Here is a 26,441-nt window from a genome sequence, read left to right on the forward strand (position 1 = left end):
GAAAGTGGTTCTGGATAAGTTTATACGCTCGCTGCCCCCCGCAATCCAGCGCTGGGTGGGACAAGGAGGTCCCCAGGACGTGGACCAACTCGTGAGCCTCGTCGAGAGGTATAAAGCCACGGAGGACTTACTGCAAGCCGTGCCTCCTCGACGTTCCAACCCCGAAAACAGCAAGTCGGCTGGAGCCCCTGGTAAGACTGTTCCATATGTAAGGGGTGTCAAAAGTGTCCCAAGGGGAGGCGGCTCAGAGGGGGATCATGTGGGACAGAAGAGGAGTCCCAACTGGACAGTCCGGTCCCGGGTAGAACCCCAAGGGGACCGGGGCCCCATACTATGTTGGCACTGTCGTGAGCCCGGGCATGTTGCCGCCAACTGTCCACTTACCGTGGAACCCATGGACTGTGACTCTGCCCGGTGGAGGTCGATGTTCGCACGGCCAATGTGTTCTGCAGAGACTGCGTCAGAGACTGATCGACCATTATGTCACCTAAAGGTGAATGACTTTGCGGTGACAGCTCTACTGGACTCAGGGAGCTTGGTTACGCTGGTGCACTCCAGCCTGGTCGATCCCACAACGTTCACCAGCCGTCGCATGGGGGTTGTTTGTGTGCATGGGGACACCAAGGAGTACCCTATTGCCCTTGTAAGACTTGATACTCCGTGTGGACTTGCCACCCATGAGCTGGGCGTCGTGAAATCCTTAATGCACACCGTGATCCTCGGGAGAGACTTTCCCCTATTTTGGGACTTGTGGCGACACCGAGGGTCGTCTGCAAATAAGGTTCATGATAATGCAAATGTGCATGATGTGTGTCCAGAACCGTTTGACCCTGAGGGTACGGTTCCAGCAGTAGGGGTGACCCAAGAGGATGGGGATAACTTTCCCTTAACAGTACTAGCGGGTGAGACAGAGGTACAGGACGAAGTGGTTGCTATGCCTGACTTAGAGGTCTCACGTGCCAATTTCGGAACTGAGCAGCTCCGAGACCCCACCTTAGTAAAGGCCAGGGAAAATGTTAAAGTACTAAATGGGGAGCCTCAATTCCCGGGGGCTGATACTGTGTTTCCACACCTGGCAGTCAATCAAGAGTTGTTGTATCAGGTTGACAAGGTCCGTGGGGAGGTTGTGGAACAGCTGGTGGTACCTCAGTCTTATCACAGGATGGTCTTAGACCTAGCGCACAAGCATGTGCTGGGAGGTCATCTCGGGAGCGAAAAGACTAAGGAACGCATCCTTCAGCGTTTTTTCTGGCCGGGGGTACATGGTGATGTAAAACGTTACTGTGAGTCGTGCCCGGAGTGTCAGATAACAGCTCCTATGCCCCATTACCGGAGCCCCTTAGTGCCCTTGCCCATCATAGAGGTACCGTTTGAGCGGGTCGCTATGGACCTAGTTGGGCCCTTGGTAAAGTCTGCCCGGGGTCACCAACATATATTAGTGGTTGTAGACTATGCCACCCGTTACCCCGAAGCCGTTCCTTTACGCAATACGTCATCCAAGGGTATTGCAAAGGAACTACTTCACATGTTCTCCCGCACGGGCATACCAAAAGAGATCCTGACGGACCAAGGAACCCCTTTATGTCAAAGGTCATGAAGGAATTGTGTAAGCTGCTGAATATTAAGCACTTACGGACGTCGGTGTACCACCCACAGACGGATGGTCTGGTTGAGAGATTTAATAAGACCCTGAAAAGCATGCTAAAAAAGGTAGTCAATAAGGATGGGAAGGACTGGGACTGTCTGCTGCCATATTTAATGTTCTCAATCCGTGAAGTCCCACAATCCTCCACTGGGTTCTCTCCCTTTGAATTAGTGTATGGTAGACATCCCCGAGGGCTCCTTGATGTAGCTAAGGAGACCTGGGAGCACGAGTCCACCCCCTACAGGAGTGTTATTGAACACATCTCCCTCATGCAAGATCGAATTGCGGCGGTCATGCCCATTGTTAAAGAACATTTACAGCAGGCTCAAGAAGCCCAAAGCTGGGTATATAACCGGTCCGCCAAGGTGAGAACCTTCAACCCTGGGGATCGGGTACTAGTGTTGGTGCCCACCCTAGAGAGTAAATTCCTAGCAAAATGGCAAGGGCCCTATGACATAATTGAGAAAGTCGGAGAGGTAAATTATAAGGTATACCAGCCAGGTAGGCGGAAACCAGAACAATTGTACCATGTAAACCTAATTAAGCCATGGAAGGACAGAGAAGCCCTGACTGCAGTGAGCACCCCCCATGGTGCGGTCCCAGAGGTGTGCGTATCAGGGTCCCTGTCCAAATCCCAACAACAAGAGTCGAGGGAATTTATACAGCGTAATTCAGATGTGTTCTCTGATATACCAGGGCGTACTGGTGTCATAAAACGCAACATTATAACTGAACCAGGGGTAAAGGTTCAGTTGAAACCGTACAGGGTTCCAGAAGCCCGCAGACGAGCCATCTCAGAGGAGGTCAAGAAAATGTTAGACCTCGGAGTAATTGAGGAGTCGAAAAGCGAATGGTCCAGCCCTATCGTGCTGATACCAAAACCTGATGGCTCTCTGCGCTTCTGTAATGACTTCCGGAAGCTAAACGACGTGTCAAAATTTGACGCATACCTAATGCCGAAAGTGGACGAGTTGATTGAGAGACTGGGTCATGCCAGGTACTTTTCCACTCTCGACCTTACTAAAGGCTACTGGCAGGTTCCCCTTACAGAGAGCGCGAAAGAAAAGACTGCGTTTGCCACACCAGAAGGGTTGTTTCAGTACATCTGCCTACCCTTCGGTTTGCATGGAGCCCCAGCAACCTTCCAAAGATTGATGGATATCATACTCAAACCCCATCGGCAGTATGCGTCAGCATATTTAGATGATATCATCGCCTCCCTCATCTCAATCCATCAACCAGCCCGGGCTCTCCGCTCTGCTAATGAAACCAGACTGAGCGCCCCTTTCATTCGAACTTCTCATTCCCGCCTCCAAGACTTCTCCAGAGCAGCACCTGTCCTCTGGAATGCACTACCAAAGGCTACCCGAGCAATCCAGGACTCGCAGAACTTCAGGCGTGCTCTAAAAACGCACCTCTTCAAGGAGGCATACAGCATTCCCTAAACAAACCCCTCTGTACTCTGCCTGATAACATGCTCCCTGACCTACTGACTGCAATCCCTGCTAGCCATCATAAACCGCTCCTGCAGTCACACCGTTTCTGCCGTCACACGGCTAAATGTCTGACCATTGTCTATGTGTATAGCATCTCTCACCCTCCAGCCCCCCATACCGTGCACATCTCCAGCCCCTTTACCCTCTGTATCACCCCATTACTTGTAGTATGTAAGCTCGTTGGAGCAGGACCCTCACCCCTATTGTTTCCATCAACTGATTACTATATGTAACCGTGGTTCTGTAATGTTTGTATTTTGTCTTTCTGTATTCCCCCCTGTCTATGTAAGCGCTGCGGAATATGTTGGCGCTATACAAATAAAGTTTATTATTATTATTATCTTTAGCGAAGACTGGGACAGCCATCTACCCAAGGTACAGGCAGTACTGAACTCCCTTAGAAAAGCAGGGCTCACAGCAAACCCAAAGAAGTGCGCCCTGGGTCTTGAAGAAGCCCGATACCTGGGGTATATAATAGGTAGGGGTATTATAAAACCCCAGGTCAATAAAGTTGAAGCCGTTCAGAACTGGCCACAACCCACAACTAAAAAGCAGGTGAGAGCCTTTTTAGGCATTGTAGGGTACTATAGGCGGTTCGTGCAAAACTTTGCGAGCATAGCAGCGCCCCTAACAGACTTGACCAAGAACAGTAAGTCAGTCATGGTCAAGTGGAACCCTGACGCAGAAAAGGCGTTCCAAGAGTTAAAACGGGCCCTCTGTAAACGTCCAGTGTTAGTCACACCCAATTTTAAACGAGAATTCATTGTCCAAACAGACGCGTCCGATGTGGGACTGGGAGCAGTTCTGTCCCAGGAAGTAGAAGGAGAGGAACATCCCGTAATTTATCTGAGCAGGAAGCTCACGCCGCCGGAAAAAAATTATAGTATCGTTGAGCGGGAGTGCCTAGCCATCAAGTGGGCCCTGGAATCCCTAAAATATTACCTGCTAGGTCGGCACTTCAGGCTGATCACAGACCACTCCCCCTTAACCTGGATGTCACAGGCAAAAGAGAGGAACGCCAGAGTCACCAGCTGGTTCCTGACACTACAAAACTTCAGTTTTTTGGTAGAACACAGGGTCGGAAAGCTACAGGGCAATGCCGATGCCTTATCAAGGACGCATTGCATGGCGGCTAAAGGTGTCCGACCCCACAGGCTCGAACAGACGGGGAGGGTATGTGAGACGGTGACCGGCAAGGTGCTGGAGGGCAGGTATGTGTCACCTAGGATGCTCTCCTATGAGGCGTTGGGGAGCGCTTGGGCGGATACGTGCCACCGAGCAGCCTGGGCTCGGTGGAGGAAGCCGGCAGTATAGTGTTAGTGGCATTAAGCCACTAACACGTTGTAGTGTGTAAGTGGCTCCAAGCCACATAATCCGGGCCGGCTTTTCTGGAGTGACCAAAGTGAAGGGTGGGATGGTCACTCCCACGTACCAGGTCATATAAAGCCTGGGCCTACAGGGCCTAAGGAGGAACTGAGACCTCTGCAGGTCTGAGAGACCTGGCTGGCTGTGTGCAGGAGCCATTTTGAGTACCAGTGTGTAGACAGGAACGCTACATGTTTAGTAAGTGGTCAGACGAGCAGGATTTCCTTTATGTTTGCCTGATGTTAAGGCCTGTATTTTGTTTTGTTTGCTTGGAAATAAACCCAGGCAGAGCCTGGACTAAAGACTTTATCGCAAGTGTCACTGTCTCTGACTGCTTATGCCCAGGTTGCTACCGATCCTAAACGCTAATCTCTCACAGGACTAACACAAAAAAATGTGGAAATAAGTGAAATGAACTTTTTTTTCTAATTATTACAAAAAATAATAAATACAAAAAATTTTAATACCCCCTTTTTGCCATTCTTTATAATAAAAAAAATGTAAACAAATAAAGAATAAAAGATATTCAGAATTTGCAACATCCGTAAAAGTTTGACTTATTAAAATAATGTATTATATATAGTTCAGTACAGTAAACACCATGAGAAGAAAATGTACAGCACTGTTTTTTCATCCTGTCTGCAAGAAAGAAAAAATGATCAAAAAGCTGTATGTAACCCAAATGGTACCAAGAGAAACTACAAATAATCCTGCAAAAAAACAAGCCTTCATACAGCAACAGAAAAATGAAGCGTTCCGGTGGCCACAAGATGGCGGCAGAAAGTAATCTAGTACAGCAAAAAAAATCTCTAAAACTCTGGTATCATCATCATCATTCTGACCCACAGAATAAAGTTATCAGGTCATTTTTGCAGCGCTGTATATGCCGTAAAAACAATCTCCCAAAAATGGCGCAATTCCTAAAAGAGATCAAGAGGGGCCTAGAGTGTAATAATATTATATGTTATATCACTGATCACACAGAAGCACCGGAGAGTCAGAGATTATTCTGATTGCCAGGAATTTTCTTGCCTAAACTTAGGGAAAATTGGCTTCTGTCTCAATGGAAATTTTTGCCTTCCTCTGGATGAACATTATCATAGGCTATCATGAATGAATAGCTAAGCACTATCTGTAATTGGCTGAGCGCTCAGCCAATAGCTAAGCACTAGCTGCTATTGGCTGAGCGCTCAGCCAATAGCTAAGCACTAGCTGCTATTGGCTGAGCGCTCAGCCAATCAGCATAGCCCTTTCAGGAGGCGGGGAAAATCCCCGCCTGCTGAAAGTGCTAGACAGCAGTGCTGGGGGGCCAGCCGGAGGACGAGTCTGAGCGGCAGGGAGGTGAGTAATTAAAAAAAAAAATTTTTACCACTAATTGATGCTTTTCAGGAAGGGCTTATATTTCAAGCCCTTCCCTGAAAATCATACTGCAGGGCTTGCTACAACCACTGCTTTCAATGGGACCGGCAGCAGCGCCGATCCCATTGAAAGCAAAGGGATAGCATGCTGCACTTCGGCCACAGCTGTCACAGCTGTGGCAGAAGTCCGCGGTCTTCTCCATATCTTTTCAATGGGGCTAGCGCTGCTGCCGCTGGCCCCATTGAAAAGACTTGCGATATCCCGGCATGATCCCGTTTTTTTTCTCGCACTGCGCTGTGAGAGTTTTCACTTATTCTCGCAGCGCAGTGGAGAAAAAAACGCCAGTGGGTGTCCGCCCTTAGGAATTTAATTTAGAAAAACGCACTGAAAGCGTTAGTTGCTGTGGGATTTAGCTGTGAGGTAACGAATACAGTGTGACCCTTTGTCCATCATACAGTCATATTTTATTACTCTATAGACTGCGATGTAATAAATGTCAGCATGTAGCCCTGCCTTTATACTAGTATAGTAAAATACATTTAATTTTTCAGATACATCGAAATAATTTTAAGAATTTAATCAAATTATTTAACCCTTCTGTTGTTCCTTCTGCAGCATCTTTACACTCCGACTAGATCAATCTGCCAGTCAGAGTCGGAGATGTTGAGATCCGGGACGGACAGTACGATGCCAGCGCACGGCAAGACCTTCCGGGCTGAGATGTTAGTACAGAGGAATGCCAATGCTTTCTTTGACAAGTTTGAGCGAAGTGAGGTCCAAGAACTTTTGGCGTACACCACTTCAAGTTGGCTTGTATCAATGGATGACGCCAGTTTACCGCTGCAGCTTCCCAGCGGATTAATAACGGAGATGAAGAATCTCACCCATTCGGAGGTTCTTCTCTTGGCTCCGGCGGGGTCTGACGTCAGACTGGATTGCCGGGAAGTTCATCAAATATTGAGAGAACTCGTTGTTGGCATTTATTGCTTTAACCAAGTGCCGTCCATCAGCCTGGATGCCAATTTTGACTGCAGCACATCCTGCCAGCTGCCCCCTGCCTACTGTGACACTAGAGTTGGGCAGATCATGATAAGTGTGGATTACATGATCAAATGCCTATGGCATGGGGTATACATGGCAGAAGAGAAACGTAAGAGGTTCTCTGAATTGTGGAGGTCCGTTATGGATATTGATGCGAATGGTCATCCGCAGACCAAGAATAATGTATTTGAAGAGTTTAGCTCAGCAGGTGAGGATCGTACGTAGATACTGGGGTCATATTTTAGTAATTCTCTGCTTCATAGTTACATGGATTTCCTTCAAACGTTACAATAAACAAATTCTGTGTTAAGGTTCAGACTCAAGTTGGGAGGGATATCATCACTCCTTAGGAGAGCACCTAGGAGGTGAGTGAGGAGACTGATAAGGCCATGCATGCTCCTCTGGGAAATATATGCAAATAAGGGAGATGGAACAATGCCTCTGCAGCGCCACCTATTGGATGACAGCATTCCTATGAATCAGTGTCAGACCCTTTACACAGGTCTTTGAAACAAGGATTGGGAATTGAAAACCAGGCCAGAATCCATCCACAGACAGCTGTTCAGACTGCACAGTTCTGCTTCTTCAGACTGGGTTCAGTTGATCTACACCAAAGATGTCCAATCCGCGGCCCAGGATGGCTATGAATGCAGTCCACAGCGGCAGATTGGCAGTTTACTGCCCTGGGAAGATTCCTGGTGGGCCGACTACTCTGTGGGCCGGCATCTACGTTTCATTATACACAGGGCCGGCTATTCTTCATTGCGGGATGCTCTGGATTCCTGTTCGTGGTGGGTGGGGATACCAGCAGTCAGACCCCTAAGTTATTTCTTATCATGTGGATAGGGGATGACTTATTTCCTTGGAACAAGTTCCTTTAACTCACAACAGGTACATTGGACCCCCTTTCTCATGATTCAATGTATTGTCTGGGGGAGAAGAAATGTAGGGCAGGTTGTTTGATACATCTGATAATTCTTATTTTGAGGGCACATCATCAACCCAAATTATATACCGTGTCTCTCCCAAAATAAGACACTGTCTTATATTCATTTTTGCCCCAGAATAAGGCACAGTGTCTTATTTTTGGGGGTGGGGCTTATACTCACCTGTTCTGCAGCATCTGGGTTCCTGGCACTGCTGATGTCCAGCGGCGATGCGGCAGGCTGCAGTATCCTCGCCGTTCACACAGAATTCATCTTCTGCTGACGAGGCTTTGAATATCCCGCTTCCAGCAAGTGAGTGCTGTGATTAGCTCATGAGCTCCGTGGCTCAGCCAATCAGACACGGTGCTCGATGAGCCAAATCACAGCCATTCAGTGATGTCATTCACTAAATGGCTGTGAATGTTCGAGCGCTAACTCTGATTGGCTGGCGTTCGATCCAATCACAGCACTCACTATCTGGAGGCGGGGTATTTAAAGCCCCGTCACCATAAGGAGAGTTCTGTGTCAGTGCAGAGGACACGGCAACCTGGTGCAGCCCCGGGGACCAGCGGAAGAGACTCCGCCAGCTAGGTGAGTATTGATTTTTTTTTATTTGCTAGGGCTTATTTGGGGGGGGGGGGGCTTATATTTCAAGCCCCCTTTCCCCTCTGAAAATAGGGGTAGGGCTTATTTTGGGGGAAAACAGTATTTGTCTAGACTAAAGTTATTCCTGAAAGACCATTCAAGAGAACAATCCTTTGTATAACCACCGCACCAAGGTGTTGTCCTGGACCCCATTGTCTATGCCATAAGATCTTCGGGGGGTACACCACTGAACTCTTCTCCCACTTCTATTGGTGGCCTGGCTGGAAACAAGATGTAAAACCATTTGTCTCCTTTTTTTATCATATGTGTTGTGTTAGAAACATCCAAACAGATAGTTTCGGGTGTACTTCACCCACTGACTCTTCCATTTGAGCTTTGGATTAAGATTTTGATGGACTCCCTCACTAAGTTGCCTCCTGCTCAGGGTTTCCCTACCATCTGGGTGGTTGAGGATGGCTTATCAGAAATTGCTCCTCAGTTGGCTCAGACCTTCTTCAGAGATTTGTTTGCCTCCTTCTTCTTCCCGGTCACCTTGTCTTGGATCACGGAGTACAGTTGGTCTCCAAGTTTTGGAGGGCACTGTGTGAGACCTTGAAGATTCCCAGGACTTTTTTTCTGGATAATATTCTTTAGGTCAGACAGAGCAGAGATATCCGGTCTATCAGCAGTATCTCCAACCATGCCCTTCAGGATAACTAATTCTAGCTGTGCCTTGGGTAGATTTTGTCCAGAACAACAAGATCTCTGAGTTCTCCAGTAAATCATCATACAGGTCAGTCTAGGTCATCCACATACTTTTGGCCATATATCAGTACCAAAATATAAAGGACAAGCAATACCAGGGGTTGGACACATGGTTGAAAGTTACAGATGTCCCCCATATTAATCTAAACATATTGATAGCTTCTCTAATGGAACCACATGAAATGCCCCAAAAAGAAGTACAAACAACATAAAATGACCAAGCAGACGGCGAGGAGAATCGTGCAAAAGACACATAAAACAAAACTATGTGAGTATAAAATACACAAATGATATTCAGAGGTAAGAAAGCCAATCAAAAATCAGTAAAGAATCTATTGCAAATACCACAACATAGTCACCAAAGTGTATAATTAAAGGGGTTGTCCAGTTAACTGAGAACTCTGTTTCAAGAGGACTCCCTGTATTAAAAGAATAAACTGAGCTAAACCTACCCCTTCACGGCTGCTGGGATCCAGGACCGTAGCCCCGCTGTGGTCCCGGTGTTTGTTGTGACAGATGATGTCACAGGCAACCAGGTGACTGCTGTAGCCAATGCCAGGAGTTCAGGAACATGACGCCTGACCTCTCATTGGCTGCAGAGGTCACCTGATTTCCTATCACATCATGTGTCACAACAAACACTGGGAGCACAACACGCTACAGTGCTGGATCCCAGCAGAGGGGTGAGTATACTAAATTTATTATTTTAAAATAGAGTATCCTATTAAAGCAGAGTTGTCCGATAACATCAGCTTTACATCCTGACTGGGAAGGGGTCACCGCAAATGGATGTACACTTATGTCCAATAGATGACACAGGCTCAGAACCTGAATCTATGCCATCTACAGCGGCAGCCGGCTGTGACTGACAGTCAACCACCTACTGCAATAGCGGGGATTGGTGAGAACACTGATCTCCACAATTAACGCATTCCATGCCATGATCAATATTGATCACGGCATGTAAAGGGATTCATAAAGGGAGGGCACTCCTTCTGTGACCTCCTCGGCCCTCTGTCATATAATTGCGGAGGACCGATTGTTTGCATTACAAGCGGACACCAGACAATGGCGTCTGTGTCTGCCATGACCTATGATAGCTATTATTAGCGATAATGCATTACAGCTAGAGATGAGCAAGCCTACTCGGTAAGGCAGTTGCTCGAGCGGGCATCGCTCGTCTTGAGTAACTGCTTAGTGATCCAAGCAGGCTTGGGTGAGCTGCGGGGGTGAGCGGGGGGAAGAGAGAGAGATCTCTCTTACTCTTCTTCCCGGTCCGCTCTGCTCCCCCCTGACCCCCGCAGACCACTGTTTTCAGTTCTGCTTGAAATCTGTCGTTCGGCAGAACAGCTGATAAGCAGGACCGCACGCTGTGTTTTGCCCAGGGAGCGCTGATTACAGCTGATTGCATTCTCTCAGCTGTCAGCCCCGCAGCAGAGCAAAGGGAATGTAATCAGGGAACAGCGGGAGGTTCACACGCTTCTGATTGGTACTAATATAGAGGTATATATACTCCTTCAAGCAGAGTGATATTTTTAACGAGTGTACCACAAAACTATGCCAATTATATAAAAAAAAATACAACTTGTTGTGTGAAGAACATGCCCCATACAGCTGTGTTGGTGGAAGGATGAACGTTATGTCTCTTGAAATGCGATAATAAAAAAGAAACTGAAGAAGTGGGTGTTCATCAGGCCTGGTGATAGATGGGTCAATAAGGGCATAAACCCAATTATATTGGCAGGTAGACATTAACATCTGCAAAGTAATTGCTTTGATTACCTTTTAGGTCTGGTTGATATTACAAGTGAACCAGAATTTGAAGATCTGTACTCCAGTGCGGGCAATGAAGACCCGACATACGAACCGAATGAAGAAGAGGAGAAGAGTGTGTTCATGCGCTATGCAGATAGTATGACAATAATGATGAGCTGCTTCACCCTGGAGGTGCGGCAGGATGAGAACCTGTTTGTCTTTGATGCATCGTATGACCTATCCAGTGTGATCAGACTAACCGAAGAGAAGGTGGACCCGATGACGTACCAGCGTCTCCGGCAGAGGCTAACAGTGCATCAGCGGCTCGTACAGGACAACATCCAGAAAAAGGCTGAGGCTAAGAGGAATATCAGCTGCCTCAGGCTCATCAGTTTCCTTGTACCTTTTTTATTGGGGATGAAAAAAAAGTTGAAAGTTCCAGATTTGAGTTGCCTTCTGCCTCCGTTTTCTGGTAAGTAGTTGTATAAACCTCAGGATACGTTGTATAAACACCCTGTCAGGGAAAATTTCTAAGTACAGCACCAATCAGGCCCACCCCACTTGCCCCGCTGCCGGCGGTAAAGAAGAAAACACCACACGGAGGTCTGGTATAGTTCCTCACACGGGGACATGACTGCGCTGCACGCTTCATTACAGATTACATGAGATCTTATACCTTTTGGTCTCATCACTAGAAATGAGTGATGAGCTCATTGGCTCAAATCCACCGCATAACCATATATGGGAAGTCCTGATTTCCGGCCTGAGACAGTGAAAGTTCAAATGCATAGTTGAACAGTCGTTATCTTGATATGGCGCTTCTGGGAAAACAGCCAAGTACACGCGGCCTTCGTGTCTGGTTCTGTATCATCTCTGCATTTTTGGACACATCTCTCTCGGCCTTGCAAAGCATCTTGGCATATCTGATGTAAGGCGAAGTATTAAGTTTTTCATAAAGTTAGTACATATAAGAATAAAGTTAGTATGCATATAAAAAGAATGGCACATAACTATATCTATATAAATGTATATATTCCAGTGTTTTCTTTTCTACCTACAAGGATATATATATTTCCTTCTCAAACCCCCCTAAAAACTTAATACGGAGATCAAGCACCAGGCCTCGCACTCTTCCTCGGTCGCCTCTCCCTTGTGTCAGGGTTTCTCCACTGCCCGTAAGGCCCTACTCCTAGGAGAGGGGATCCCTACCTCACCTCAGAAGGAGGCCATGGATTCCCTGGGCTTATTTCCGGGCATCCATACCCTCTATCTGTACAAGTTAACACCCCACAGGGTGTGTCCTCGCCGGAACCTAAGGTCTTCTGCACTATCCCTAGGCAAATGGGAAGTCCACTGACAGTCCATCTTATGAGACCGGGATAGGCACAGTACTAGTACATTTCTCCATTCTTCTGGTAACGTACGTGGTTGGCATTATCGGAACTGGCTCTTCATCTTTTTCAAACAAGGGAAACGTTGGTGTCACATTGTCCAGTCCCTTACTCATACTCTTTTTGATCAAAGGGATTATACACATACAGGAAATTACATACCCCACCTTTTTCTGCTAAAATCATATCCAGGGCCACTCTATTTTGGAACGCCATGGATGCAGTGGGCACTAACTGGTCAGCTAACCCTTGCAAAAGCATCCCTGGTGTAGTTTACAAATCTCTGCTGATTGTAATAGATATAATTCATCCAATCTACATTATTATTAACAGTGACAATAGCAAATAAGGACTCAAAACCTGCTTTAACCTGATCTCTAGAATTAAATTCATCTGGCACCCCCCTTGGCACTCCTATTGCATCTATGTATACATGTGGATCAAAGTTACCACCTGGAGCGTCAACTTCTCTCTTAGCACGATGCGGTGTTGGATTCTCATCCTTAGTGTAGTCTACATATTGCACATTTGATTGTATTAATTTGTTCTGAAACAGGGGGCTACTGTACAGTAGTCAAAAGGTGTGTGTTAGAGGAATTGTACCACATTATAGCATGTAAAGGATATGCAGGATCATGAGTTTTTTCAGTACGAAGTGTGGATCCAAGTGGGCTTTCCTTCGAGCTTGACTGCACTTGGGGTGGTGGGCAACATCTGGTAGGGTCATTCAAACAGGGTTTGTCTCTCAAACTTTTCCACATAGACCCTGTCACCTGGTTTCAGATTGTGACACTCATCTGTAGGACCTGGGAGAAAAGCAGAGACTGCAGAATGCATTATTGACAATTCCTTGGAGAGGCCTATGACAAAATTAACAAGAAAATCATTCCCCAAACTCAGCTACTGTGGCATGTATCCTCCTAAGAAAAAGAACTAATGGAAGACACTCAATTCAAAATTTGCCCATTTTCTTCATTGCCTTTTGTATCTACTTTCCCACTACTCCGCGGACGGTAGGGTGTGTGAAAAGCCTGGAAAATACCCAAAACAGACATGATGTGTTGCATTATTTCACCTGTGAAGTGCGTACCTTTGTTTGACTGAATCACTTCCGGTACCCCATATCTGCAGATTACCTCATTCATGAGCTTCTGTGCGATTACCTGCTTATTTACTTTAGTAACAGAGTAGGTCTCCAACCTGAAAAACATCAACAACAACAAGCACATATTCATGCTTCCCAACAAGTGGGAGCTGAGTGTAGCCAATTTGCAATCCCTGAAATGGGTAGAGTGGTCTAGGCAAGTGTTATGTGGCAAATTTACTTCTGCCCTGTTGCTTACGGCAAAGATCATGCAAAAATTGGACAAATGATGCAGCAGCTACAGAAAACCAAGGAGCAACCCGTCCTTGTTCAAACGTCGACATCATTGCTGCTTTGAGAGGTGCGTCTTTCCGTGCGTCAGCTGGGCCATCATGGGGCACAGGGACTGTGGTAGGCAAGTGCTGTTGACTGTTCACCATATGCCGTCCCTTTTTAGTCCATTTTTCCTTTTCTTCCTTGCTGGCTTGTAACTATAAAGTCTTTAGCATATCAAAGTCCAATGTTTTTATCAAAGTCCAAAGTTTTTATCAAAGTCCAAAGTTTTTGTCAAAGTCCAAAGTTTTATCAAAGTCCAAAGTTTTTTTCAAATTCTTCTTTTCTTCTTTCTTCCACGGCTTGAGGGCCGCTGCCTTTGCTGTGTGGTCTGTGATGGCGTTGCCTCTTGTTTCTCTGGTGTGGGATTTGGTGTGAGCTTTCCACCTTGTTAGGTAGAAGTAGGACCTCCATGAGGCTCTGCCCGCTGCATCATTCTTAATTGGTTGTCCTGCAGAGGTAAAAAACTGTCTGGCCTTCCATGTTGGGCCGTAATCATGAGCTATGCCAAATGCATACCGGGAGTCAGTGTAAATGTTTACCTTCTGCCACTCTACACGCCTCAGCAAGGGCCTTTAATTCCGCTTCTTGTGCTGCGACATGCGGAGGCAGAGATTCTGCTTTTACCGTGTCATGTTGTGTTACGACTGCATATCCAGTGTGGAGTTGTCAATCACCCCTGGTACCATCTATAAAAAACAACTCAAAATATGCAATAACAAGGGCAGTAACTTTTTAAAACTTACATTTTCTTGTTGCATCACTGCTAGACAATCGGGCTGATATTCTATTTCAAAAAGATCTGAATCTTGTTGCAAAAAATTTAAAAATTTAAAAATGGCTTGCAAAAAATTAAAAATGGCTGATTTGCAATACCTAGATCACCTATGCCTTCTCCTCCCCCCTTTGAACCAGGGTACTCAATTGGAACAAGAGTACCCGAGTTCAAGGTATTATAATATTGTAAAAAGATTTGATGGATGCAGATAAGGCCTGTAAAATGTTAGCACCAATAACAGAGACATGAGTTACATCGGGGCAGAATAATCTACAAACACCTACTAATATTGGAAATGTGATATCCTTTAAGCAAATTCATTATTAATCTGTTCCTGCCTGCAATGTCTTATCAAATTTGAGAGAGAAGAAAAAAAACAAAAAAAACTTTTACTAGCTGCTCAAGATCCTCACCCCCTCCCTTGTGGACAAGAGGGATGAAACATTACATCCTTTACATCATCTAGCTCCACCCCTTCGATATTGGTCGCTTGCGTCTTTTTTCAAACCTTCATTTCAGCTGTACAGTCTAAGCATCCACATCTCAACCAAGTAAGGTCTTATGCATGGGGGGGACCTCCATCCCTAGTCAATATCTGCATCACACATCTCACACTCACCACAGCCCGAACACGGGTCACTAACTCTCATCCATCCATGCTCTCAAGTTTGCTCCGTCACCCCCTATTGAAGGTGTACCAGTACATACAGATGCACAGACAAAAAAAAAGTTTGACAAACAAACATACATCAGTTGAAAAACATTGAGGTGAGTGCTATAATGTTATAAAGTACATGATTCTATTGAGATGAGATTGTGAATGAGCGCTATCTTTGACAAATTATGTGAAAAAGTTTGAGTGACTGAGACATTCTATATTTCTTATTTACTGAAACTATTATATCCTGTATTAAACGCTGAAGTATTTTAGAATCTGTGGGTATCTTTCAGCCCCCCTTGTCTTTCTTTCTCTGTATTTGACCCTGAACAAAAAGTGAAGTCTGAAAGCCCCCACCTTTGTAAAATATCTGTTATCTCTCTACGAATATGAAACACAGACTGAATAAGTTGTTTTAGTTTAACTATTCCCTGCATTTGAACTCATAAATAACACATATCCTGGGACCTTGCAACATTCATTTTCAGCCCCTGTATAAGTAAGAATATACCTTAGAACTTGCTATATTTCCTGACTGGTAAGATGGTATAATTAATTAAATTCATTTCAAGCCTCCATTCCATTTAAGCAAGCAAAGCTATTTTCCAGGGTCAGTATTTCATTTTCTCTGCTTTGTTATCGCTTGACCTTGAAAACTAAACACAAGCTCTGCAGCTTCATGTAAACAATCTTTCTCATCTAAAAGCAAGCTCAGTTAACCATTTGCACACATATATATATACATATATACATCTATATCTACCTAGTATTATACACCTTTAAACAAATAATGTGTACATACTTAACTTTCTCTGACTGTCTCTCTCTCCTCCTCACTCCAGCACTTTCTAGAAAACCTTGGTCTTTCAAGGCACGCTTCTTGGTCCTAAAGACCTCCTCCCAGACACCATACTGTAATCTACCGTGCGGGTCCTTGTTACACATTTTCATAAGTTTTCTTACATTTCACAGATTGGAACTCTCCTCCACCAATTGATCCGCACGGCGGCAGCCCTTGAGGTGCTCTGTCTTCTTTAATAAGGTCTTACGCATATTAGAACATCAACAACAATAATAATAATAACACGCTCCATAGAGTGCATCCTTCTGACCCGAATTGTCAGCCCCTTATATATGGCAAAACAACTGAAGGCATCTTCTTCTATGGAACCAGTCCCAAAGAGTGCATCCCTCTCCTCCAACTTAACTAAACTAAAACCGAGGGTCTCTTCTTCTGTGGAACCTATCTCACAGAGTGTATCCCTCTCTGCTAAACCATAGCTAAACTAAAACAACCGAGGGTTCCTTCTTCTATGGGACCTGTCTCACAGAGTGCATCCCTCTCTGCTAAACCATTAACAACTAAAACAACCGAGGGTTCCTTCTTCTGTGAGACCAAATGAAAAAGAAAGAGGAAAAAAATTCTACAGATACAACAAACAACCTTCACTATCGTTAAAACACTACGGACTTCAACAACAAATAGACTACAGACTAGTTTCTGGGTGAGCGATTGGTGCGCATATCACGGTCAGTGGTCCATGACTGCAAACCCGAAGCCCACACGAGTTACCGTGTAGAACTCTTAACCCAACCCGTCCGGTCACAAAACACAGATAGTCCCTCCTGCTGCAAGACTCGCAGTGTAAAACACAACATAAATATATGCTGGTCTTACCTGGAGTTCTGTGAGTTGATCAGGCTCGGTTTGCAGCAGGACGGCTTCCCTGTGGCGTGGATCCGGGTGGACTGAGTTGTACGGCTCCGGTTTTACCACCCCACGTTCGGGCGCCAAATTGTCAGGGTAATTCTAAGTACAGCACCAATCAGGCCCACCCCACTTGCCCCGCTGCCGGCGGTAAAGAAGAAAGCACCACACGGAGGTCTGGTATAGTTCCTCACACGGGGACATGACTGCGCTGCACGCTTCATTACAGATTACATGAGATCTTATACCTTTTGGTCTCATCACTAGAAATGAGTGATGAGCTCATTGGCTCAAATCCACCGCATAACCATATATGGGAAGTCCTGATTTCCGGCCTGAGACAGTGAAAGTTCAGATGCATAGTTGAACAGTCGTTATCTTGATATGGCGCTTCTGGGAAAACAGCCAAGTACACGCGGCCTTCATGTCTGGTTCTGTATCATCTCTGAATTTTTGGACACATCTCTCTCGGCCTTGCAAAGCATCTTGGCATATCTGATGTAAGGCGAAATATTAAGTTTTTCATAGAGTTAGTACATATAAGAATAAAGTTAGTATGCATATAAAAAGAATGGCACATAACTATATCTATATAAATGTATATATTCCAGTGTTTTCTTTTCTACCTACAAGGATATATATATTTCCTTCTCAACCCGTCACGTTACACTGAAGAACCAACTGTAGACTTCACGAGGACTTGCCTCAGGTTACGGGAATTACATGGTTTTACCTTTTATACTAAATTCTACCTTTTGTGGGTCACAAACTGGGCTGCCTGAGACATCACTTCAAATATATTGGTCTATTAGCCATTATCTGTTTCTTGAGCAGGTTCGGATTGGCCCACCGGGGAACAGGTGAATTCCCCGGGGGCCCTGAGTCGGGATTGGGCCCCAACCCCTTACATGACTGGTGCACATTGTGTATGCCCACTACAATACATACTGATGGAGTACAGCAGCTTAGACATGGAATATTTCAGTGGCCCCCAGAATACGCTTTATTGGTGGTCCCTTGGCAACGCAGTCCAACGCTGTTCTTGACCAAATCTGACTTCACACGTGCCGGTTTATTTTATAGTTTACTAGCTGATATACCCGGCTTCGCCCGAGTTAATTTGGTACTGGTATTTATCTGGTGTTCACACGGAAAATCTTATGAAGTCGTGGTTACTTTAGAGATACCGAGGAAAAACATATGTTCACCATTTTGCATAGTTCTCTGCGTTACCCAGGAAACACCACGGGGAGGTAACCATGCGACGTTTCCTTTACATAAAATGACATCAGGAAGTGAAAGAATTTGATTACGTACATAAAATTTGGACACTAATTCTTTTGTGCTTAGAATTGAATAATCGAGTTGGGACCCATTAGCTTTTCCTATTTATGACATAATCAATGCTCCTGCCAAATTTCCCGTTTCTATGACACCGGAAAGTGAAAAAATTACATTCCGTACGTAAAATTTGGATGCTAATTCTTTTGCGCATAGAATTGAATAATCGAGTTGGGACCCATTAGCTTTTCCTATTTATGACATAATCAATGCTTGTGCCAAATTTCCTGTTTCTATGACACCGGAAAGTGAGAAAATTACATTCCGCACGTAAAATTTGGACGCTAATTCTTTTGCGCATAGAAATGAATAATGGAGTTGGGACCTATTAGCATTTCCTATTTATGACATAATCAATGCTCGTGCCAAATTTCCCGTTTCTATGACACCGGAAAGTGAAAAAATTACATTCCGCACGTAAAATTTCGACGCCAATTCTTTTGCGCTAGTATTGAATAATCGAGTTGGGACCCATTAGCTTTTCCTTTTTATGACATAATCAATGCTCGTGTCAAATTTCCCGTTACTATGACACCGGAAAGTGAAAAAATTACATTCCACACGTAAAATTTCGACGCCAATTCTTTTGCGCTAGAATTGAATAATCGAGTTGGGACCTACGAACTTTTCCTACATATGACATAATCAATGCTCGTGCCAAATTTCCTGTTTCTATGACACCGGAAAGTGAGAAAATTAGATTCTGTACGTAAAATTTGGACGCTAATTCTTTTGCGCATAGAATTGAATAATCGAGTTGGGACCCATTAGCTTTTCCTATTTATGACATAATCAATGCTCCTGCCAAATTTCGAGTTTCTATAACACCGGGAAGTGAGAGAATTAGATTCCGAACATAAAATTTGGACGCTAATTCTTTTGTGCATAGTATTGAATAATCGAGTTGGGACCCATTAACTTTTCCTATTTATGTCATAATCAATGCCCGTGCCAAATTTTAAGTTTCTATGGCAATGGTTAGTGAGAGATTTAGATTATGTACGTAAAATTTCGACGCCAATTCTTTTGCGCTAGAATTGAATAATCGAGTTGGGACCCAATTACTTTTCCCATTTTGGAGATAATCTATGCTTGTGCCAAATTTAATGTTTCTACGACATCGGGAAGTTGGAGAACTTTTGGCGAGTCAGTCAGTCAGTGAGTCAGTCAGTCAGTGAGTGAGTCAGTGAGGGCTTTCGTCTTTATATATATAAACTAGCTGATATACCCGGCTTCGCCCGAGTTAATTTGGTACTGGTGTTTATCTGGTGTTCACACGGAAAATCTTATGAAGTCGTGGTTACTTTAGAGATACTGGGGAAAAACATATGTTCACCATTTTGCATAGTTCTCTGCGTTACCCAGGAAACACCACGTGGAGGTAACCATGCAACATTTCCTTCATATAAAATGACATCAGGAAGTGAGAGAATTAGATTACGTACATAAAATTTGGACACTAATTCTTTTGCGCTTAGAATTGCATAATGGAGTTGGGACCCATTAGCTTTCCCTATTTATGACATAATCAATGCTCGTGCCAAATTTCCCGTTTCTATGACACCAGAAAGTGAGAAAATTACATTCCGCACGTAAAATTTAGACTCTAATTTTTTGCACATAGAATTGAATAATGGAGTTGGGACCCATTAGCTTTTACTATTTATGACATAATCAATGCTCGTGCCAAATTTCCTGTTTCTATGACACCGGAAAGTGAAAAAATTACATTCCGCACGTAAAATTTCGACGCCAATTCTTTTGCGCTAGAATTGAATAATGGAGTTGGGACCTATTAACTTTTTCTATTTATGACATAATCAATGCTCGTGCCAAATTTCCCGTTTCTATGACACCGGAAAGTGAGAAAATTACATTCCACACGTAAAATTTGGACGCTAATTCTTTTGCGCATAGAATTGAATAATCGAGTTGGGACCCATTAGCTTTTCCTACTTATGACATAATCAATGCTCGTGCCAAATTTCCCGTTTCTATGACACCGGAATGTGAGAAAATTACATTCCGTACGTAAAATTTGGACGCTAATTCTTTTGCGCATAGAATTGAATAATGGAGTTGGGACCCATTAGCTTTTACTATTTATGACATAATCAATGCTCGTGCCAAATTTCCTGTTTCTATGACACTGGAAAGTGAAGAAATTACATTCTGCACGTAAAATTTGGACGCCAATTCTTTTGCGCTACAATTGAATAATCAAGTTGGGACCTATTAACTTTTCCTATTTATGACATAATCAATGCTCGTGCCAAATTTCATGTTTGTATGACACCAGAAAGTGAGAAAATTAGATTCCGTACGTACAATTTGGACGCTAATTCTTTTGCGCATAGAATTGAATAATCGAGTTGGGACCCATTAGCTTTTCCTATTTATGACATAATCAATGCTCCTGCTAAATTTCCCGTTTCTATGACACCGGAAAGTGAGAAAATTACATTCCGCACGTAAAATTTCAACGCCAATTCTTTTGCGCTAGAATTGAATAATCGAGTTGGGACCCATTAGCTTTTCCTATTTATGACATATCCAATGCTCGTGCCAAATTTCCCGTTTCTATGACATTGGGAAGTGAGTGATTTAGATTATGTACGTTAAATTTCGACGCCAATTCTTTTGCGCTAGAATTGAATAATCGAGTTGGGATGCAATTTCTTTTCCTATTTTGGAGATAATCTATGCTTGCGCCAAATTTCATGTTTCTACGACATTGGGAAGTTGGAGAACTTTTGGCGAGTCAGTCAGTGAGTCAGTGAGTCAGTGAGGGCTTTCAGCTTTATATATATAGACTAGCTGATATACCCGGCTTCGCCCGAGTTAATTTGGTACTGGTGTTTATCTGGTGTTCAAACGGAAAATCTTATGAAGTCGTGGTTACTTTAGAGATACTGAGGAAAAACATATGTTCACCATTTTGCATAGTTCTCTGCGTTACCCAGGAAACACCACGTGGAGGTAACCATGCGACGTTTCCTTCATATAAAATGACATCAGGAAGTGAGAGAATTAGATTACGTACATAAAATTTGGACGCTAATTCTTTTGCGCATAGAATTGAATAATGGAGTTGGGACCCATTAGCTTTCCCTATTTATGACATAATCAATGCTCGTGCCAAATTTCCCGTTTCTATGACACAGGAAAGTGAGAAAATTACATTCCGCATGTAAAATTTGGACGCTAATTCTTTTGCGCATAGAATTGAATAATCGAGTTGGGACCCATTAGCTTTTCCTATTTATGACATAATCAATGCTCGTGCCAAATTTCCCATTTCTATGACACCGGAAAGTGAGAAAATTACATTCCGCACTTAAAATTTGGATGCCAATTCTTTTGCGCATAGAATTGAATAATCGAGTTGGGACCCATTAGCTTTTCCTATTTATGACATAATCAATGCTCCTGCCAAATTTCGAGTTTCTATAACACCGGGAAGTGAGAGAATTAGATTCCGTACGTAAAATTTGGACGCTAATTCTTTTGCGCATAGAATTGAATAATCAAGTTGGGACCCATTAACTTTTCCCATTTATAAGATAATCAATGCTCGGGCCAAATTTCACGTTTCTATGACATTGGAAAGTGACAGATTTAGATTCCGTATGTAAAATTTCAACGCCAATTCTTTTGCGCTAGAATTGAATAATTGAGTTGGGACCCAATTTTTTTTCCTATTTTGGAGATAATCTATGCTTGCGCCAAATTTCATGTTTCTACGACATTGGGAAGTTGGAGAACTTTTGGCGAGTCAGTCAGTGAGTCAGTCAGTCAGTGAGTCAGTGAGGGCTTTCAGCTTTATATATATAGACTAGCTGATATACCCGGCTTCGCCCGAGTTAATTTGGTACTGGTGTTTATCTGGTGTTCAAACGGAAAATCTTATGAAGTCGTGGTTACTTTAGAGATACTGAGGAAAAACATATGTTCACCATTTTGCATAGTTCTCTGCGTTACCCAGGAAACACCACGTGGAGGTAACCATGCGACGTTTCCTTCATATAAAATGACATCAGGAAGTGAGAGAATTAGATTACGTACATAAAATTTGGACGCTAATTCTTTTGCGCATAGAATTGAATAATGGAGTTGGGACCCATTAGCTTTCCCTATTTATGACATAATCAATGGTCGTGCCAAATTTCCCGTTTCTATGACACAGGAAAGTGAGAAAATTACATTCCGCATGTAAAATTTGGACGCTAATTCTTTTGCGCATAGAATTGAATAATCGAGTTGGGACCCATTAGCTTTTCCTATTTATGACATAATCAATGCTCGTGCCAAATTTCCCATTTCTATGACACCGGAAAGTGAGAAAATTACATTCCGCACTTAAAATTTGGATGCCAATTCTTTTGCGCATAGAATTGAATAATCGAGTTGGGACCCATTAGCTTTTCCTATTTATGACATAATCAATGCTCCTGCCAAATTTCGAGTTTCTATAACACCGGGAAGTGAGAGAATTAGATTCCGTACGTAAAATTTGGACGCTAATTCTTTTGCGCATAGAATTGAATAATCAAGTTGGGACCCATTAACTTTTCCCATTTATAAGATAATCAATGCTCGGGCCAAATTTCACGTTTCTATGACATTGGAAAGTGACAGATTTAGATTCCGTATGTAAAATTTGGACACTAATTCTTTTGCGCATAGAATTGAATAATGGAGTTGGGACCCATTAGCTTTCCCTATTTATGACATAATCAATGCTCGTGCCAAATTTCCCGCTTCTATGACACTGGAAAGTGAGAAAATTACATTCCGCACGTAAAATTTGGACGCTAATTCTTTTGCGCATAGAATTGAATAATGGAGTTGGGACCCATTAGCTTTTCCTATTTATGACATAATCAATGCTCGTGCCAAATTTCCCGTTTCTATGACACCGGAAAGTGAGAAAATGACATTCCGCACTTAAAATTTGGACGCCAATTCTTTTGCGTATAGAATTGAATAATCGAGTTGGGACCCATTAGCTTTTCCTATTTATGACATAATCAATGCTTCTGCCAAATTTCGAGTTTCTATAACACTGGGAAGTGAGAGAATTAGATTCCGTACGTAAAATTTGGACGCTAATTCTTTTGCGCATAGAATTGAATAATCGAGTTGGGACCCATTAACTTTTCCCATTTATGAGATAATCAATCATCGGGCCAAATTTCACGTTTCTATGGCATTGGAAAGTGACAGATTTAGATTCCGTATGTAAAATTTCGACGCCAATTCTTTTGCGCTAGAATTGAATAATTGAGTTGGGACCCAATTTCTTTTCCTATTTTGGAGATAATCTATGTTTGCACCAAATTTCATGTTTCTACGACATTGGGAAGTTGGAGAATTTTTGGCGAGTCAGTCAGTGAGTCAGTCAGTGAGGGCTTTCAGCTTTATATATATAGATATACATTACTGGCCAAATTGGAACCACTTCCTATAGTCTCTCACATAGTGTAACTTTGTTGGTTACCGGCCCTTCTGCATTAAGGACCAGGCTGTTTTGTACCTTTAAGACCAGACACTTTTTAGGGATTTTACCCATATGGTGGTTAAACTACCCTAGGTTTTTTCCTTTGGCTATCAAAATTATTTTTGCTGCATTTTTTTCTGTGACATATAGGGCTATTTTTTTAAATATCTTTTTCACCGACTTTTTTTTCTTCTGTTTTTTAGTTTTATTGGGGGTAAAAAGCTAAAAAAATGATTTTTTAAAAATTTATAGTTCTTTTTTTTAAATTTGTATATTTACGCTAATATAAAGTATGGGAACGGGTTCCTCATTTTGTTTTGGATGTTTTTTATTTATAATATGTGTGGTTTTGGATTACAGGGCACATGTGACGGTTTTGGTTGGCGTCGGCTTTGGGTCATTTTCTTTTTTATGTATATATATTTTTATTTTATTCTGTAATTTTATTTTACTTATTTATGTCATTATTTTTCATACTATCTATGTCCCCTGTGACGTCATATAAGACCTTTGGGGGACATTCACATGTTTTTTGTTTTTTTTTATTTGACACTTTCCCACTGTAGCTGGGGCATCCACAGGAGCCCCAGTTACCGAGAAAACATTCCCTGTAGTGACAATAGTCACTGGCAGAGCTGATCAGGGTCTACTAGGACCCTGCAGCTCTGCTGTGCCAGGATATCCTGGCGGTCACGTGACTAGCAATGAAGTAGCAGCATCAATTGTGTAGTAAAATGGAAAAAAGATTTATTGCTTCATAAAAATGGCGACGTTTCGACTAGGTGAGTCTTTATCAAGCCTGTGACTGCCAGCTCGTGTAGTGGAAGAAACACTTTCACTTGTTAGTACATAGCGCTCATTGAGCGTTGTGTACTAGGGAAAGGAGAAGGCAGAAGGGGTTAAAAACCAGTCCTGCGTTCTCCTTCGGGATCTCAGCTGTGACCCACAGCTGACAAACGGACCTGCTTCTAATTGATTGCAGATGAAGGGGCTTTAATCCTTGTCGTATTTTTTACTATCAACTAGAAATAAAGCCCAGGACCAAGCGCCGTAAATTTACAGCGCTTTGTCCTTAATGAGTTAAAGGGGTTGTCCAGTCGCAGATGACTGATGGGCCTATCTGCAGGACAGTCCACCAATAGTAGATCACCGGGGGTCTGCCGACCGGAATCCATGCTGATTAGCTGTTTTCCGGCCCAGATGACTTCAAAGACATCTAAAAGTGGTAGTATTATAAACTATCAATAACCTGATCGATAAAGACCTCTGATGAAACCAACATTGGTGGAAATGTGTTGGATGGTTTACTGAGTCATTACAGCTTTTTCTAATACCTTCTTTCCCTAATCCATGGACTGACAAACTAGTGATGATTGAAGAAGTGGAAGAGGGGATATTGTCCGATATATGATTACCTCCTCTCTCTGCAGTCCGTTTACTTCTACAGCGCATGACTGAGGGGATAGAAGCGGAACATAGATGTTTTTGTATACTTTGTTGTAAGTCTGTTTTTAAGTATTCAGCACTGAGTTTGATCACTACATTTTATTGAGTCTTAACAAAGTTTAGGAACTTTATACACTAACTATTTTTTCTCAGTGATGTATATCTATACACAGCTTATTGTTAACTGGCCAGTGCTGTAAAATAGTGGAAATCCTTTATTCTCCCCATAGAAGGTGACGATGCATCCTGCACCCTGTAAGCAAAGATTTAGGGGCTAGATTGAGGATGTTAGTCCATATATTTTCATCTTGTATAACAGAAAATGGTTTTCATTATTTTGCAGATGATAAAGTGAAAACGGAGCGTGAACTGCCGCCACTCCTGCTTGGAGAACACTACAAGTGTCAGCATTTCCAGTATTCACCAGGTGAATATTTTCATCTGCATGGAGGAATAGAATTTGACTTAGGAACTCCACCACTTGAAAATGTCCCACAAGACGTAAAGGTATTGGAAAGTTTCTTGGTTTATTTTCAAATATCACATGCTCTATAACATGATTACGGAAAACTCTCTAAACCCCTTGATAAACGGGGTGTTTTGGGTCTTAATGATCAGGATATGGCTGCCTACAGACGGCCGGGTCGGATCCCGCAGCGAGAATTTTCGCAGCGGGACCCGACCTGAGCCCCTGCAGGGACCAGTGCGGGTCTCACCTGCTCCCGTGGCTGCGGCTCTTTGATCTGCCGGCCAGCCGGAGCATGCGCAGAGCGGAGCTCGGGCGCCGGGAGAGACATTTCTGTGCGGGCCTCTGTTAGATGCAATCCTATGCAGGCGTCCACGGTGGAAATTCTGCAGGAAATCCCCCCGCAGAATTTCCGCCCGTATGCGTGGAGCCTATAGGTTTTTAAAAAAAATTATTAACAAGGTAGAATAAAACAGTAGTGGTGCGGGCCCAGTGTGCACTATTAATATCTGTGGCCATCCTAAAGGCAACTAAACTTTATGCTAAACAAACGAGGAAAAAGAAAAAGAAATCCCTCAGGATCACTGGAGAAGTTAGTAATGTGGTGAAAGATATGAGGTCAGCTTATAAGAGGTTTGAAGAAACTGGAAATGTGGCTGACAGAGAATTGTATAAAACTAGACAGAAGGAGGCAAAACAGATTATTAATGCTGCCTCAGCTCAAAAGGAGGAAAACATGGCAAACCACATTAACCCCTTAATGACGCGGCCCCTTTTTCTTTTTCCATTTTCGTTTTTT

General features: G+C 43.4%; 1 protein-coding gene across 4 annotated transcripts in view; it reads left to right on the top strand.

The window, feature by feature from the left end:
• The window catches only part of ANKAR (ankyrin and armadillo repeat containing), a 126,612-nt gene that overhangs the window by 5,624 nt on the left and 94,547 nt on the right, over nucleotides 1-26,441 (top strand). For all 4 annotated transcript variants that reach the window (XM_066577111.1, XM_066577110.1, XM_066577112.1 and 1 more), the window contains exons 2-4: nucleotides 6,481-7,114; nucleotides 10,972-11,409; nucleotides 25,520-25,683. In XM_066577111.1, the coding sequence (XP_066433208.1) occupies nucleotides 6,526-7,114; nucleotides 10,972-11,409; nucleotides 25,520-25,683 (1,191 nt within the window). In that variant the 5' untranslated portion in view covers nucleotides 6,481-6,525. The remainder of the gene's footprint in view (nucleotides 1-6,480; nucleotides 7,115-10,971; nucleotides 11,410-25,519; nucleotides 25,684-26,441) is intronic.

This window comes from Eleutherodactylus coqui, chromosome 8 (assembly GCF_035609145.1).
Source record: "Eleutherodactylus coqui strain aEleCoq1 chromosome 8, aEleCoq1.hap1, whole genome shotgun sequence".
Lineage (NCBI taxonomy): Eukaryota > Metazoa > Chordata > Amphibia > Anura > Eleutherodactylidae > Eleutherodactylus > Eleutherodactylus coqui.